The sequence below is a fragment of the Rutidosis leptorrhynchoides genome, chromosome 1, assembly GCF_046630445.1.
Source record: "Rutidosis leptorrhynchoides isolate AG116_Rl617_1_P2 chromosome 1, CSIRO_AGI_Rlap_v1, whole genome shotgun sequence".
NCBI lineage: Eukaryota > Viridiplantae > Streptophyta > Magnoliopsida > Asterales > Asteraceae > Rutidosis > Rutidosis leptorrhynchoides.
The window spans coordinates 485358550-485377531 of record NC_092333.1 but is presented as its reverse complement, the minus strand read 5'-3'; the positions used below and the strand labels follow the sequence as shown (position 1 = coordinate 485377531).

Below are 18982 nucleotides of genomic sequence, written 5' to 3'. Positions count from 1 at the left end.
CAAAGGTGCGTATTTAACCTTGTGAACGTTTAACTTTAACCGTGGTTGATTTAATTTAATTAAACGTTGGAGAGTGGACAAACTGGTGAACCATCGCGTTTTGGGAAGGTTTATCGCGTCCCAGACTGTCGCGGTACGCGATACATGTGGTTGAAACGCGACACACTAATGAAGCCTGTCCCTGATCGAATTGTCGCGTTTTGGGTGATGTTATCGCGTTTGAGTCGTCGCGGAACGCGACAGGTTGTCGCGAAACGCGACACTGTCGCTGAACTGACTATTTTGACCCATTTTTAAGGGTATCTTTTGGGGTGTTTTGGTCTTTTCACTACGTGGACGGTTTGAGAACATAAAAACTGATACTAAGCTTATCCTTATCTCATTTTTCACACACTTCACCTCCTTCTTCAAATCCTAGAGTGAGAAACCCATTTTAGTGAGAGAAAGCTTGAATCGGGGAAGAAGAAGAGTATTTTGGGTCGGGTCAAGAGAGTTAAAGCTGTTCCACTCGTCAACGACATCATTTTGGTGGCATTGGTAAGTCTCAACTCCGAATTTCATCTTTATGATTTGATATTCAAGTTAGGGTTTTGAGCTTGTTATTTGTAAAACTCATTTAGATGATGAAGTGAGTTTATGGTGACTAGTTACTTTTGATACTTGGCGAATTTTGAGTTGGTTGACGTTTTGGCCATGATTAGGCTTTGATTTTGGGTGTAATCACTTAGTTTAGTGATTTTGGAAGTGTTGGAACTCGTTTGGATGCATGTGGTTGACTAATTTTGAAATGGGTTAAAATTAAGGTTTAGGTGTCATTTTGGGCAAGATAAGTGTTTAACACTTATGATTGGGTTTGATTGGCGTTATTAAAACCATTATCACTCTAGTTAGTGATTATTGGCGAGATTGGGCTTGGATTGTGTTTGAAAGTGCAATTGGGTCGAAATTGCACTAAGTGTCAATTTGGGTTGGTTTGTAAATCCACCCTAATGGTGTTGTTTGTTTATGTGATAATGGAATAGGTACTTTCCATTGACGTGTGACGGATTATTTCGGTTGCATTCATCAAGGCGTTAAGGTGAGTGTCAATATACTATGTGCATATGTATGTATAGGATGGGTGCGGGTTGGGTGAAGTTAACCTCGGCTATAGAGCTCACTTCACATATAGGTGGATTTGATGGACTTGTGTAATAGGTCCAATTGGTACCGTTGTGCGTTTTGGTTGACCACCTTTAGCGAGGTGCACACTTTGTGTGTACGTTATCACATGGGCTTGTGATGTGGATTTATATAACCTCGATGGCGAAGGGTTGGTATTTGAGTTGCGGTTGAGTAACCCCGATGGCGAAGGGTTGGTATTCGAGTTACGGTTGAGTAACCCCGATGATATGGATTTATATAATCCCGGAACCGTGGGTTTTTATTTGGGAGGTGAATCACGTGTGGTGCGGATTCACGATGACGCGTGTAGATTCGGTCATCTTATTGAGGTAATGGTCACGTGTGGTGCGGATTCACTAAGGCTCGTGTAGTTTCGGCCAACCTCGATGTTGTAATGGTATTGAAGATAGTAGTCGCGTGTGGTGCGGATTTAGTAAGGCTCGTGTAGTTCGGCCAATCTTCATTTCGTAATGGGTTAAGGGGTTAACCTTGGGCGGTTTACGCATTGTTATATATATATATATATATATATATATATATATATATATATATATATATATATATATATATATATATATATATATATATATATATATATATATATATATATATATATTATATTGTCGTATTGTTGTGATGTAGCTAACCCTCTGGGTGTAGCTTGTTGGCGTTGTATATATCGTTGTTGGTGTACTTACATTGTTGATATATTAGCTTGTTGTATAGCGATCATACGGTATGCTTAAATTAGCTTGCCTTTATGCTCGGACTCCGGTATGTGCTACTTGATTATTATTGTGTGGCGTGTTCATTTTATGCATATATATGTATGTAGTATATTCTCACTCACTAAGCATTAGCTTAATCTCTCGTTGTTTACATTTTTATAGATTTGCAAGGTGGCGGCTTGGGTAAGCATGAGGACTAGTGCTTTGCGGGTTGTTTTAGAATATTGTGCTTTAGACTTTTGATTAGGATTGGGTAGCGTTCCCAATCACCATGCTCGATTTTGTCGAAAAGTAAAATAGTCGGGTCAACGTTTACCTTTTGGTTATGTCAAACGGGTCTTGGGTTGTATGCCCGTTTTGTATTTCAACTTATGTAATGTATGTTTTAAAGTCGATTAGAATTACTATTGTAATGAAGATGTTTTTGAAAACATAATTGGGACCTAAATGTTGTAAATATTATTAAGTTAAAAAGAAAAAAAATATGGGCCGGAATACGACGGGTTGGGTCTTTTCACATCATCTCGTAACGTGGTTATTCACGATACTCCGGGCCGGAGAGTTAAACTCGAATGACCCTTAAATCCCCCTATTTTGTTGACAATTGTAGACTGAACCCATTGGATCAATTTTATTCTTGATAAATAATATTACTCATTTCTTTGTGTTCTAATGGTATTGAATGTATACCATCATGTGTTTGGCAGGGACAATGAAAAGACTTTAGCCGAAGTTGATATGTTGAGTAATATGTGAGCGGGCCGTGTTAGATTTTGGGGCAAAATTTGGATGTTTTTGGACAACATTTGAAGGTTTTGGGGCAAAATATGTAGGTTTTAGGGCAAAAAAATTCACTCGGGGCAAATTTACACTAAAAATTGCTTTAAATTGAAAATTCACTGGGGGCGGGCGCCCCCTTATCCCTACATAATCGATGCAGGGAGGTTAATGTGGATAAGAGATGGTGGATTACAGTCTAATCTCGTCAAATATGTCCCATCCAACATTTCTCCTGAAAACCATTTGCTCATTGCTAAGCGTTGAGGTTTACTGAGATATATTTTACAGAAACAAAATTTTGTATTGTTATTGACGTTTTAGATTTGAAGTTGCATTATGGTTCATTAATCATTTGATGTCATTTAAAGATGAGACTTTAAGGTCTTTTAGTTATTGGTTAACATTTAAGTTAGGAGGTTGCAATAATTGTATGAAATCTAGTTATTTTTACCGCTTAAAATGGATTTTTCTTTACTTGAATTTTCTTTGATACTACGTTTGCAACTTGGTTGTTTTGAAAGTTCATAGCTATTACCAATAACAGACGTCCTTCGCTTTGTTGTATGCCATGTATCATAAGATTTCTTATATATAGAAATGTAGATGCATAAATGGGTAAATGCGGGTATAGCTCAGTTGGGAGAGCGTCAGACTGAAGATCTGAAGGTCACGTGTTCGATCCACGTTCACCGCAATTTATTTTTCATTTTACTTCAAAAGGCCAATAAGTATCACTTTGTTCACAAAATACATCCTGTTTCTTTTTCATTTAATTTACTTTAATGGGCCGGCCCAAATGTCTACCAGAATTCGTGCATTCGCCTCCCTTCCCCCCTCCATATTGTTCAAACTGCCATCTCACTGTATTTTTTTTTGGCTGCACAAAAACGCCGGCCGCCGTATCTGCCGCCGCAAAATGGAGAGCCGTCAGTATCTCGGAGAAATCTCAGCTCTCTGTTTCCTCAACCTTCCTCCTCCAGCTTCGTCACTTCCATATCTCCTTGCTGGTTAACTTCTCTTCATTTGATTTAATTATCATCTATAATAAATTATTTATTTATATTTGTTATAATTACAAAGACATAGGTTTACCTATATTCAATTTAACACTCACTTACCTTCTGCTATAGGAACTGGCTCACAGCTGCTATTTTATGACCTAACTGCATCCAACATGATCGCTTCGTTTCAAGTTTTCAACGGAATTAGGGTTCACGGTATTACAATACTTCCACCGACTGATACATCACTTAATTTCACAGTCGCTGTTTTTGGAGAACGCAAACTCAAATTATTTCAATTCAACGTTCAATTGCCACGTCAGCATGATCACCAAAGCAAGCAAACACTCGTTAATCTAATTTCATCTCAATCTTTACCTAATTTTGGTCACTGGATTCTCGATGTCTGCTTCATACAGGTGAATTCTCTTTTCAACAATGTATGTATATATACTTATGTAGTTATGTATTATGTGATAATTTGTGAATTGGTAGTAGGATTGTGTAGTTCAAAGGAGTAAGTTGCTTGCTATAGGATGTACCGATAACTCGGTGTATTTCTGGGACATGTTATCATCTACAATCAGCTACCAGGTTAGCTCTCCAGGTATGGTAATGGTGCTTGGTGATTTCATTTAGTTTACGAATGTAGGAGATAATGTTTGTTAGTTTATTGTTTTGAACGTTTCACCTTTATTGACAGATGTATGTCTTCTGTATACAATGCGTATGTGGGGTGACAAAGTTAATTCTCTTCATGTAGCATCCGGTACTATTTTTAACGAGGTAATTGTATGACCTGGAAAATGTACCCGATTTAACCTTATGAAAATGATGTATAACTGTTGAGTCTTTGAGTTTTTAATTAATTAAAGTTCTCTTTACCAAACAAACTGTTGAGTCTTTCACTTTTTAAAAGTTGATATGTTCTTTGTAAATTGGTTGTGGCAGATTATAGTCTGGAAAGTTGTTAGTGGTAGTTTAGACGCTCTTGTAAAAGATAATGAAAGAGTTTGCAATCTTTCGTACAAAGCTGTGACAGTATGTAGACTGGGTGGGCATAAAGGTTCCATATTCCGTATTACATGGTCTTTGGATGGATCTAAATTGGTTTCAGTCTCTGATGATCGCAGGTCAATTATGATCCCAAACTCTATATTCAACCTGTATTTATTTATCAATTATATAACATGTGGAGCAGTATAATTAATGTTGGAATAATGTGTTGCTTTGACGCGTGTTTAGTGCAGTGCTCGTATCTGGAATGTTGTTACGGGTAAAAGAGATTCTGAAAATGCTGCAGAGTTGATCGTTTCTCCTTCTAGTGGGCCCGTGCTATTTGGTCACAGTGCTAGGGTTTGGGATTGCTGCATGTCTGACTCTGTAAGCCCACTATATACACCTGTACTCTTACGTTTATTTAGTTGTAAAGTGAAATAGAAATAACTGACTAAACATACAGTTTATATTTTAATTATCTGCATGGGGGTTTCAGTTAATTATCACTGTGGGCGAGGACTGTACATGCCGTGTATGGGGACTGGATGGATCTCAACTTAGGATTATCAAAGAGCACATGTAAGTCGACACAAATTGCAGATTCCTTGCAAGTGGTATACGAGTAACTTATAATCTTGCAAGAAATTCTAAAAAAAGTTTTTATTTTATTTTATTTTATTTTTTTTACAGAGGGAGGGGAGTATGGAGATGCTTGTATGACCCAAGTTCTTCTCTTCTTGTTACTGCTGGATTTGATTCTGCCATTAAAGTACATCAGTTGCATTCTTATTTACCTATGGGTGTGGAACATTATGACAGTAAACAAGTCTATGCTATTCAAATTCCAAATTCAAAGCGTACTGCGCTAATGGACAGGTATGTTTTGTGTCAATAATATAGTATAACAAATCTTATATATGTTCTCCTCCTCACATTACAGATGTTTTATCGCACCTGCAGCAAAAGTGAATATGTACGCTGCATGCATTTTGCAAGTGAAGATGCACTTTATATTGCCACAAACAATGGTGTCCTCTACCATGCTAAAATACCATCAGATACTGTTGATGCAGTATGGACTCAGCTTTTTCGTGCCAACGAGGATATTCCAATAGTTTCTATGAGTGTATTTCCAGGTGGCAATCCTTCATTGGACACCTGGATTGCCCTGGGAGATGGTAAAGGAAGGCTAACTGTTGTCCAAGTTGTTTGTAATTCAACGCCACAAGTCAACCTTTCCATAACCTGGCCTGCTGAAGCTGAAAGGCAACTTTTAGAAACATTTTGGTGCGAGTCTTTGGGCCCCACTTACGTCTTCACCGCTGATCCTAGAGGAAGGTTGAAGCTATGGAATGTACGGTCCATTTCTGAATATGAAACCGGACATACTAATGCATGTCTAGTAGCAGTTTTTACATCGTGCTTTTCTACAAGGATTATATGCTTGGATGCTTCATTTGAAGAAGAGGTGTTAGTTTGTGGGGATCTTCGTGGTAATCTAGTTTTATTTCCGTTATCAAGAGACCTTTTGCTCGATACACCTGTTAGTTCGGTTGCATACATTGATCCTTCAAATAATTTCAAAGGAGCTCATGGCATATCGAGTGTAAGCAGTGTTTCAATCCATGGTTTCAGTCCAAGTAACTTGGAACTGCACTCGGTATGTTCCAGCATCAAGTTTGTTTCTTTTGGATAAATTAATGGAAAGGTTGAAATTTTGAAATTCATTTAAGATGTTATCCCTTTGGTGTACTTTTTTCAGACTGGAGGAGACGGATGCATATGCTATATTGAATATGATAAACGTGAACAAAAGATGGAATTTATTGGAATGAAACAAGTGAAAGAGTTGAGTTTGGTTCAATCTTTCATTCCCAATGATAATCCAGACTATGCAATAGGCTTCGCTTCTGGTGATTTCATTATATGGAATATGTCGACCGAGACTAAGGTTCTCTCTTTCACTTCTCCCTCTGTCTCTGAATATATTGACTTAATATTATGCATTATGCATATTACTAAAATAATTAATAATGGTTGTAACAGGTTACTGAAATTCCATGTGGTGGATGGCGGCGTCCTCATACTTATTTTCTTGGTGATGTGCCAGAGATGAAGAACTGTTTTGCCTTTGTGAAGGTTTGCAGTTGAATGCATTCATTTTTTTTTTCTACCAAGTAGACCGATCTTAATATTGACTATCTAACTAAAAACGGGTATATTTCGTCACAGGATGAAGTAATTTTTGTGCACAAGCATTGGGCACCAACTAATGACAGGATATATCCTCAAAATCTTCATCTCCAATTCCATGGCAGAGAGATTCACTCACTGTGTTTCATTTTCGATCCTACAAACTGCAGCTCAAATGAAAAGCAGGATCAATTTTGCCATTCGGGTTTCATAGCAACAGGCTGTGAAGACGGAACTGTTAGGTTGACAAGGTACAACTAATAGTTAGGACAAATTAAACATATTATTATCATTAAAAAAAAAAAAAAAAAAAAAAACTTTTTCCTACTTAAAGGTCGGAGGTCCTCTCGGAAGCAATCTCTTTATCCGTCGAATAAAGAGAGAGATGACTTTCTCTACTCTTGAGAGTGTTTTCACTCTGGGTGGAGAAATGACTTTTCTTTATTCTCGGATAGGGGAAGGATTGTCTACATCTCACCTCCCCCATACACCACTCATGTGGTATTGGGTTACGTTGTTGTTGTTGTTGTTGTTGTTGTTGTATTATCATAATTTAAGTTTATGTGTAGCTAACAATGCATATAATCATATATGCACTCAGGTATTCTTCAGGTGTTGATAATTGGTCAGCTTCAAAATTGCTTGGAGAACATGTTGGTGGGTCAGCTGTACGGTCTCTTTGCTCTGTTCTCAAGGTACATACTATTACAGATGACATAAAAAATCAAGATAAGGCTATCGACGATCAGGAAGACCCGTTCCTACTGATTTCAGTTGGTGCAAAACGGGTATTAACTGCTTGGAAGCGCAAGATTAGTTCAAGACCTAAAAGTGAAATGTCGTTTCAATGGCTTTCGAGTGATTTTCCGATTAGAAACAATGGCACAAATCTAAAGGGACCAAAGAAGGATAAAACTAATGCAAATCATAACGGTTCAATTGTGAATTCTGAAAGTGCATCTGATTTGAATCCTCCAGAAATTGGTCTTGAAAATGACTGGCGATATCTAGCTGTAACTGCTTTTCTTGTTAAAGTCTCTTGTTCAAGGTGGTGTATAGTTATTTACATTTTGCTTAATTTTACAAATTAAAAGTTATTTATGATTTATGATGCTGCTTTTTTTTTTTTTGATTACAGGGCATCTGTGTGTTTCATTGTTGTTGCTTGCTCGGATGCCACAGTTACATTAAGGGCTCTAGTATTACCACATCGCCTTTGGTATGATCATAATATAAGTTCAAATCGCGTTTCAATTTATGTTCACACCAGTGCAATTGTCTTAAAATCAAACAAGACATTGATGTCATTCATTTTGGACGAATGCAGGTTTGATGTTGCGCTATTGGTTCCTTCCACATCACCAGTTTTGTCATTGCAGCATGTCATTGTTCCTGAACTTCCAAATGTTGAAGGTTTTTACATTTTTAAAATATGTATGTCTTCACGATATCTGTATTGGAAAAAAAATTAATGTAAAAACCGTTGTAAATGATTCAGATAAAAGTCAGAGGAGAAGTCTGTTTATGGTTATAAGCGGGTCCACAGATGGAAGTATTGCCTTTTGGGATGTAACTGAAATCGTTGAAACGTTCTTGCATAAAATATCACTCCTGCGCATCGAAGATTGTAGCAACTTTCAGAGAAGGCCAAGAACTGGAAGAGGAAGTCAAGGTGGACGACAGTGGCGGTCACTGGACCCCACCAAAGATAAACCTACTGAAACCGCTAAAACCTTGGATAACACTGAAAATAGTAAACAGGACCATACATCATCAAATCTAGGCTCTTCACAAGAAATAAATACGATACAGCCTTTGCATGTTATGAAAAATGTTCACCAATCTGGAGTGAATTGTCTCCATGTTTCAGATGTTGCTAAAGATAATGAATCTTGTTTTTCTTGCAATGTTATTACTGGTGGTGATGATCAAGCACTGCACTGTTTTTGCTTTAATGTGATGAGTTCTGACAGTTCAACTTCAGACATGCATTTAACACATAAAACCATTATGTTTAAAAAGTACCACGTAGAATTTTCACATCCTGACAAAATTGCCTCAGCTCATAGCTCTGCTGTAAAAGGTGAAATTTTCTCGTCCTGTACATTCATTTTAATCAGAAATTTTATTTATTGCACTCATTGTGTCTTCAATTATGTATGATATCTGTGTGTAGGTGTATGGACAGATGGGCATTGGGTTTTTTCTACTGGGCTTGATCAACGTGTGCGTTGTTGGCGGGTGTCAGTAGATGATGGTAAATTAAGTGAAGTAGCACATTTGATCGTTAGTGTACCAGAACCAGAAGCACTCGATGTTAGAGTGTGTGGAAGGAACCATTATCAAATTGCAGTTGCTGGAAGAGGAATGCAGATGATGGAGTTTTTAGCACCTGCAGTTAACATATTGTATCTGTAAGCCTAGTTTGTTCTCTAGGATATTTTAACTAATTAATTTCAAGATTAGTCCTAGTTTGTTCAGTGAGATTTTGTCGGGAAGAGGTTTTGGTTTTGTATTTTAATTTAAATGGAAAAACTTGTATCATGACATGTATTGTGCGAGTTAAGTGGAAATATCACCTCCCAAACTTCAATTGCTTTTTTTGGCAAAAAAAATAAAAAAATAAAAAAATATTAAAATAGATACCTAAGATGTTACGATTGAGACAAACTCGATATTTGTTTGACAAGATCCTATGATCTAATTGACTCAACTATTGATCTAAACTCGATAACATACCAACTATATTGCACCAATACACTAACATATACATTGCACAAATACAAAACTAACCTTTAAACTAACAAAATCAATCCATTGAAGCATCGAACAAATCGAGGTGAATCCATTGAGATCTATCACTTGAATGCGCTCAATGAATAAACCCAAACACCAAGCGTCAACCACGACCGAAGCTCTGTCAATCGAAGATTTCAAATCAAATAGAACTAACTCGATCAAAACTCAGCAACAAAGTCCACAGTAAACCACACTCGAAGCCTACCTAAACCACACAAAAAATCCTCGAGTGATCGCGACCGGTAACTGAATGTGATCGTTGAGAAACTAACCAACCTAACAGTAGTAGTTGAGAACTGATAAACCTTTAATTTAGTTTGAGTGTTATTTATATATATAGTCCAGGGATCTAACGAGAACCTCTTAGTAGAGAGAACCGTGAGAACTTTAAAGGTTGAACAAAAATGGCTGAAAGTCAAAAGATGTTTGATATGCATAGGAAATCACATTTTTGTTCTACAAAATCCTCAAGTCAAACAAAAAAAGCTAAAGTCGAACTCGCTTTTGTGTAACAACTCTGAGTTCGAACAAAAACAAACTGAAGCCAAATAAAAATGGCTGAAGTCGGAACAAAAAAACCTTGTTCTACAATTCATGAAGTCTAACAAAAATGGTAGAAATCGAATAAAAATGGCTAAAGTCTAACAAAAATGGCTGGAGTCGAAAAAATGGCTGAAGTCGAAAAAAATAGAGTTCTCAGGGTTCTCTCCAAATTGGAGTTCTCATGGGATAAACACCTTTTTTGGAAAATGGATAAATAAATTTATTCTTTTAAATTCCATCAAATTAAGCCCGAATTAAGGTTTAGAATTTGAGTTTTAGAATTTTCGGGGTTAGTAGTTATTGTTTAGATTATGAAAAGGTAGTTTTTTTTTTTTTTTTAAAATAAAAAAAAAATTAACATCAGGTTATCGTGCGTGTGATATAGGATAACCAAATATGAGGTTGTTCTTTTTTTTTTTTTTTTTTTTTTTTAATTTAGGCCCATTTAGTGTTTAGCATTTATGTTTTAGTGTTTAGAGTTTAGTCCAAAAAGCCAAACTCTAAACCCTAAACTCTAAACCGTTCTTGTTAAACGCTAAATTTAAAACATAAATCCTAACCTTAAACTCCAATTTCTAACTAAACAGTGTTTTTCATTAGACGTTAGCCATTTTTCATTATTTTGGTTATCATATGTATGATATAACCTGTTGTGAATGTTTTAAAATTTTTCTTTTTTAGTCTAAACAATAAATAAATAAATACTAATTCCGGAAATTAAAAAATCTGAAATTTACTCTAATTTTAATGTATAAAAAAATAAATCTACTTATATTCTTATCCCTAAAAGAGGGTACTTGGCGTTGGATCCCCTCTCTCTCTCTCTCTCTCTCTCTCTCTCTCTCTCTCTATATATATATATATATATATATATATATATATATATATCTCTCTCTCTCTATATATATATATATATATATATATATATATATATATATATATATATATATATATATATATATATATATAGTGTATTTTTGCACGGCCCATGAGATTATATCTTCAATTAGTTACGCAAACCGATTGGTGCTATTAAGTCGTATTCCATAAATTCTTTTCAGACCATCCAAACAAACATCGGACTATTGATGATTCTCTTAGATGAATATCAATAGCTAGTAAATGCCGTATGAACTATTCGGATAGGAGTAGTAGTAAGGGCAAAAAGTCAGCCTTTAGAACTATCCTTCCCCCATTTGTTTTTTCTTTTAAGCAAATTTGGTGTTTTATCTTTGAGCAGCTAGATATATAAACGCTCTCTCAATTGACACGTCTATGAGTATAATAGCTGAAATTGCCACAACTAATTTGAGGCTCTTATAATTATTTACAATCAGTATTAACTCACGTTTATTCAAGATGAATGTTCATAAACCGGTGGTTCTCGTTGCATTGACAAAGCCATTAATGACCCGATGACTGCTCAACGTATATTGGATCGCAGAATTATCATATATTGGATCGTAGAAGTATATCATCTGTAGCGTAGAAGTATATCGTATTTTGGATCGTAGAAGTATATCATCGGCAGTCAAAGAATAATAATATATTTTCGGGCCTCTCGTCAGCTCTCGTCAACCGGAAAAGGTTAAAACTTTGGAAAAGCTTATACAAAATATCCATTAATAAGTACATACGAGAAGCCCAACTATCACCGTGTTCCTTTTCATAAGTTCTCACAAAGCTGAAAACATTCATCGAATATCTTAGGAATAAGCTCAGATCATAGGAGCTTGTACCAATTAGATCTAAGGAATAACCTCAATTGTGTTCCTTTTCATTGAACTGTTATTGTTAGTAACACTATATCTTAGGAGCTTGTACCAATTAGAACAAACCATAACATTCTTCTCATTGCTTAAAGAAAGTGTTGCAAACAATTAGAATAATAGAACCAAAAGCCGCTAAGCATCACCAAAAGCTACTAATACGTTACAAAAATGTAACTTCAGTCAACATATATAAGTATTACTAATTAATAAATAAATACAACAAAAAAAATCAAAGATAGTCACTAATAATCTGATTACGATATTATCATTCATCAACTCAAGGCGCAACAAGTTAACATAAAAATAACAAAAACATAAGAAAAGTGAAAATACATATCATCACTTATAGGAAAACTTATCAATCAATCAATAGCCGTAAGAAAAGAAGCGACAAATTACCTCAGCAACGAGCTTCAGTCGATCCTGCAAAATCACAAAACAAAACAAAACAACAATAAGAATAAAAATCGCCAGAATAATACTCACGTCACCTAAAATTACTGATTGGTAATCATAAACCTCTAATAAACAACCGATGAGTACATGGAATTGAAGAGAGAGAGAGAGTTCCAGGATTTAAAAAAAGAAAAAAGATATCTTACCGGTTCGACGATAGTGTTACACAAACGCAATAAAAAAAAAAATACCTGGAATTGGAATAAAAGGAAGAACATAAAGGTTATTAGAGAATACAAATGAACAGGCCCAGCCCAAAAATGGTGCGCACAGGGCCCAGTAATTTTAAGGGCCCAATTTAACAAGTCACAAGCCCACGATAAATAACGATGTAACTGCTAAGGAATCCGGCCCACATTATATTATTTTATTTTATATTAAATCCCAAGACTTCTAGTTTTAAAAAGGTGCATGTTTAAAAGAACCACCGATGTGGGATGGGATACAAACAAAAACTAGTAGGGCACATACAAGGAGCACTCGTCTCCAAATTTGATTCACTTTATAAAACTTTATACACGGATCACCAAATTTTACCTACCCATTTGGTGATCTATATATCATCTTCTCTTTATATATAAAAATAACACTAGTAAATTTCAATATGCAGATAATAGATGCCATGACATGACATGAACTGGTCTTTTATTTTGTATTATCGCACCAAATGTTAAGAACTTGCCCCATATATATATATATATATATATATATATATATATATATATATATATATATATATATATATTGGTTATTAAAATTTGGAGGGCCTATTTCGATCTTTTCGCACAAGGCACCAAAATTCATAGGGCCGGCCCTGCAAATGAATAATTAATTTTGAAATTAAAATTAAAAATACCAATTTACTTGATATCTTCAAAAGCATTAGGCAACAGATGAATCTTAAGGACCCATTAAATACACGTGCATATACAAATATCAAGAAAAAAATGTAAACAACCCTAATTTTAAACGACGACTAACCTGATCGACACCGAAATTAGAGAAGCAATCAAGCCTCTTGTTGTTTTACCACCAACTGGAAGATGGTAAATGAAAAAGAAACACTCTATTGTGAATTTGTCTTTGGTGGAGATAATTAAAGGTGGTGCATACATATGAATAAGTCATCGGATTGTAAAAGCCACATGTCGTGTTTAAAATTTAACACACATCTGATAGCATGTAGGTGCTGTCAAATTATGGGATAATTGAAAGAGAGGTGTGAAGGTCCGATGAAGAAGTAATAGGAATATGCCACCTGTAGGGGCAGGATCAATGGAGAAGTAACCAATCGAGGGAAGCGGGGGAAGCAAAAAAAAGTTTCGTTTTTTTTTTTGAATTTTTTTTTTCAGGCATCAACATCACACGAAAATATGAACATTTAAAAAAGACACTTCGTTATGAATGTTATTATTTAGACGAGAAAACGATCGATAAAAATAACATTCAAGATAATATTGATCGTGAAGAATGTTAACGTTTTTTTTCTTCATGTTTTGTGAAGTAAAATTTAGCCCGATTTAGAGTTTAGGGTTTGGGGTTTTGAGTTTAGTCCCTAAACTCAAAACACCAAACCCTAAACCCTAAACTCTAAACCGTTCGTGTTAAAAACTCAATATAAATACTAAATCTAAACCTTAAATCTAAACTCTAAATTTCTAAACCCTAATATCTAAACCCTATAAATCCTAATATCTAAACCCTAATATTTAAAACCTTAACATACGCTCGAAAAAGACGATAATTGTTATATATTACTTCTTCGAGCGTTTTTCCGCCAAAATAAAAACATTTATTTAACGACCCGTCAAAGTACACTTGACGACCATCGTTATCTTGGTCCCACAGCTTGATCATAACTCTAAATGAATTTAATAAATAACCTTGCATTCTTTATTTAAATATGATTTCCTATAAAGGAAGCATACCAAAAAATGTATGTTTAGAAAAACCATACATAAATACTTAACCAAAAGTTGACCAAAACAAAGTCAACAAACACCCACACTTTAATGTATCAAAATAGAATGCAAGTTAATGTTTAACAAAAGCTGCCATCATAAATATGCAGACTCTCTAAGCACAGCGGAAGCAATCAATCATGAACCTGAGAATAAAACATGCGAGTAAACTGTCAACAAAAATATTGAGTGAATTATAGGTTTAACATTGCAAACAATATTTAATTTAAACCATAAAAATTTATGTTTGAAAACATAAAGACTCATTTCGGACCACAAAATTATATGCTCGAAAACATATAAAAATATTATTCCATTAACCCGTGAGCCACCTGGTAATCACTTAACCATTTCCATACCCTTACCAAACAATAATATACACTGAACAAGTGTCTCTTCAAAAATAACGAAGTACTAATACATTCCGCTTATAAACTGCTAGCACGACTAGCACGAAATGGGACTGTCAGGCCCGACAGATCTATCCATAGGATTCGCGTTCACCAGTAGAAACTAGTGATTACAATTTCCAGATTAGGGAATATTTTTGTTCGACTCACAATGAATAACTTAAACCAACTTCCACTTGTGTCCAATATGTAGAAATAAAATGCATGTATTCTCATCCCAAAAGATTTAAAATAGAAAAATGGGACTATAACTCACCTTAACGAAATCGAAGTAACAACATAGAAACGTGAACCGCAAATGATAAAGTGATCAGGAATGATCACAACGCCGACCTATAAATAAAGCAGGTCGATATAAATAACTAATTTAGGTCAAGTCTTAGTATGATAGCTATAGTACTTGTTCCAAGTAAGCATAGAACAACACTCAGTATGTTTCGGTATGATCAGGACAGCGTATAACACGTACTTTCTATTTTTAGAAAGTTTCTATTTTTGGAAAGTTTCTATTTTAGGAAAGTTTCTATTTTTGGAAAGTTTCCATATTTAGAAAGTTGCTATTTTTGGAAAGTTTTTAACTTAGGAAAGTTTCCTTAATTAGAAAGTCAACAAAAGTTAACTGAAAGTCAAAGTCAACCAAAAGTCAACTCAAAAGTCAACCTTAGTCAAACTTAGTCATCCTTAAATTTTAAAGTGTAAATTAGGTTAATAATATAAGTTATAATGCTATTTAAAGTCATATATGTATAATCATGTCATCTCATAAGTTTAATTGAATTAAATTGAATTATTAAAGTTAACATAAGTTTAAATGGTATAATTAATATAACATAAGTATTTAATTAATTAATTAAATATTAATCATAATATAAGTATTATTAATTAATAATAAATTTTTAATCATATCATAAGTATTATTAATTAATAATGAATTATTAATCATATCATAAGTATTTAATTATAATTATTAAACCATAAGTATTTAATAATTAAATTATAACTAAATAATAACTAAGCTTTATAATAATTAAATAATTAATTAATCTTTATTATAAGTCTTATTATAATAACCTCATAACATAAGTTTAATACTTATCATAAGTATCTTTTATTAATAATAAAAGTATTATTAATCATATGTTTAATTAAATGTATAATTAATCATAATGTAATTAATAAATGATATAATAAATATATATATATCATAAGTCTTAATTTAAAATAATTACTTTTATATCATAAGTAATTTAATAGTAATAATGAAAATCATTATTTATATCATAAGTTCAAATTTTATAACCATAAATTTAATTGAACATTCGTCAGGTCATAACTTGAGCTCCGGGTGTCGGTTTTCGACGAATTTTATATATATCTTCGTCTAACCAAACAACACTACACATTAGTGCACTCAAGAACACCCTAAGATCAGTCCCCAAGTCGTGAACTACAGCCATGAATCAACTTGAAACTTTAATCCGTTCAAAATCTTGTTTTAGTCATTCCGGGTGATTCGTGGATCGGATTTCGATGACCCGAACATGAATGTTCATCCAATCATCAATCCTAACCCACTAGTACACCCTAGAGCCTCCAAAAAATGGTCACAAAGTCGGACCCCAACTGATCATATTCGTTTTTATATTTTAATCTCATTAAAACACTAAATCAAGCATAACTTTTGATCCGAAACTCGAAATAACATGAATCCAAAGTCCAAAATTATTGTCTTGATGAGAGAAACTCATCTATACACTTTATTTTATCAAAAACAACAGTTAAGTTTACTGATTTTAAACTAATAGCTGCTGTCCGCTTTTAATCATACCGAAAACATACGAAATCGAGCATTTCTAATCATCAAATCAACAATACAATAATACACAAGTACTATAATATCAAAATAAGATCATAATCAGTAAAAATATATAAAAATGAAAAGTCTAGGGTTTTTGTTCATACCCAAATCAAGAAACGAGAACAAGAGATGTATAGAACGCGATAAGGAGAATCAGATTATACAAAAAGCCCCATGATCCAAGCTTTAGATGAAGATCAATTTTTGATGATGATGATGATGATGGCTGAAGTGGTCGGCCAAAAAAAATAAAAAAAAAAAGAGAGGAAGAGAGAAACTAGAGAAAAATAGGTTTAGGAAATAAGGAAGTAAAAATGAAAATGAAATAAAATGTGAAAAATAAAAAGAATGGGGAGGGGGGTCCCATTCGGCCGAATATTCATGGGGTGGGCCCCTCATGGCCCAAATTTGATAAATGGTTAAAAGCTTGTGGCCCGAATGCCCGAACGAAGCCCGAAATGCGAAAACGCTACTACGCGATTAAATATTCGGAGAGATAACGTACACGCGATAAATAAAATATATAAACACTATATATAACCATATGATATAAAATATCATAATTAAAATAATTGGGATTCAAAAATCTCCAAAAGTCTGACCGTTGGTTTGAAAATCGAAAAGATTCGCCGGATAGAAATCCACGACACGTAGATGAAAGGACCCGTTCATATACATTATAAACGATTCAAAATAGTTGATTATATCGCGAGGTATTTGACCTCTATATGATACATTTTACAAACATTGCATTCATTTTTAAAAGACAAACTTTCTTTACATCTAAAGTTGACGGCATGCATACCATTTCATAATACATCCAACTATAATTGACTTAATAATAATCTTGATGAACTCAATGACTCGAATGCAACGTCTTTCGTAATATGCCATGAATGACTCCAAGTAATATCCTTAAAATGAGCTAATGTACAGCGGAAGATTTCTTTAATACCTGAGAATAAACATGCTTTAAAGTGTCAACCAAAAGGTTGGTGAGTTCATTAGTTTATCATAATCCATTAATTCCATAATTTTAATAGACCACAAGATTTCATTTATATAAACATCCATATCATATCAGGCATTTCGCAAACTGCATAGAGATAAAAATCATTCATATGGTGAACACCTGGTAACCAAAATTAACAAGATGCATATAGAATATCCCCATCATTCCGGGACACCCATCGGATATGATAAACTCGAAGTACTAAAACATTCCAAATTCTAGAATGGGGGTTGTTAGTTCCCGTAGATATACCTTTAGGATTCGCGTCAATTAGGGTCCAGTTCCCTAATTCTTAGGCTACCAAGCTAAAAGGGGCATATTCGATTTCGATAATCCAACCATAGAATGTAGTTTCGATTACTTGTGTCTATTTCGTAAAACATTTATAAAAGCAGCGCATGTATTCTCAGTCCCAAAAATATATATTGCAAAAGCATTTAAAAATGGATTAATGAAACTCACAGTACTGTATTTTGTAGTAAAAATACATATGACGACATTGAACAAGTGCAAGGTTGGCCTTGGATTCACGAACCTATATTAATTATATATATTTATATGTTTGATCAATATCTGTCTAACAACTTAGGTCAAGTCGTAGTGTATCACAATCTTAATGCTCGAGACTAAATATGCAAAAGTCAACAAAAGTCATATTGACCAAAATGTCTTCCAAAATTTATACATGATTATTATATAGTTTAAATATAGTCGTTTTATATATTTAAATATTTTTAACAGATTTTATTAAAGTAAATAATATAGTTCTTTTATTAATAAATAAAATTTTATATTAAAATTTATATAATAAAAATATACTTTTATATATCTTAAGTAATAAAATTTAAAAAGTTCATTTAATATCATAAAAATAATAAGATAGGTATTATTAATGTAATTATATTATACGTAGTAAAATATCTTTGTATCACATATTTATTTGATAAAATAATATTGATAATAATAATAATAAGTAAAAGTTGTATTATTTTGTAATTATTATTCTACTAATAAAAATAACAATAATTATATTTTCTAAAAATGATAAAATGATAATTTTTATTAATAATAGTACTAAAATGATAATAATAATGATGTTTCATATTAACAATGATATTTTTATTAAAAATCAAAATTTTAGTAAAAATGATAGTTTTAATATTAATAATACTTTTAATAATAATAATAATAATAGTAAAATAATGAAAACGATATTTTTTCCTTTAAATCAATATCTTACAATATCTTAATTTCATCATGATACTCATACTCATTATTTCCTAATCGCTTCGTTTAATAGATTTTA

General features: G+C 33.5%; 1 protein-coding gene and 1 non-coding gene across 2 annotated transcripts; both read left to right on the top strand.

The window, feature by feature from the left end:
• Positions 1-3293: 3293 nt before the first annotated feature.
• On the top strand, positions 3294-3366 carry TRNAF-GAA (transfer RNA phenylalanine (anticodon GAA)). Its single transcript has one exon. It is a non-coding gene; the product is annotated as a tRNA-Phe (tRNA).
• Positions 3367-3588: 222 nt separating this feature from the next.
• LOC139840378 (uncharacterized) lies at positions 3589-9283 on the top strand. Its single transcript, XM_071830649.1, has 17 exons — positions 3589-3679; positions 3803-4092; positions 4172-4280; positions 4377-4459; positions 4625-4806; positions 4924-5056; positions 5169-5251; positions 5363-5548; positions 5633-6332; positions 6435-6623; positions 6719-6811; positions 6905-7116; positions 7467-7913; positions 8004-8084; positions 8193-8278; positions 8364-8948; positions 9042-9283. The coding sequence occupies exons 1-17, from the start codon at positions 3589-3591 to the stop codon at positions 9281-9283; spliced, it is 3792 nt and encodes a 1263-aa protein (XP_071686750.1).
• Positions 9284-18982: the final 9699 nt, after the last annotated feature.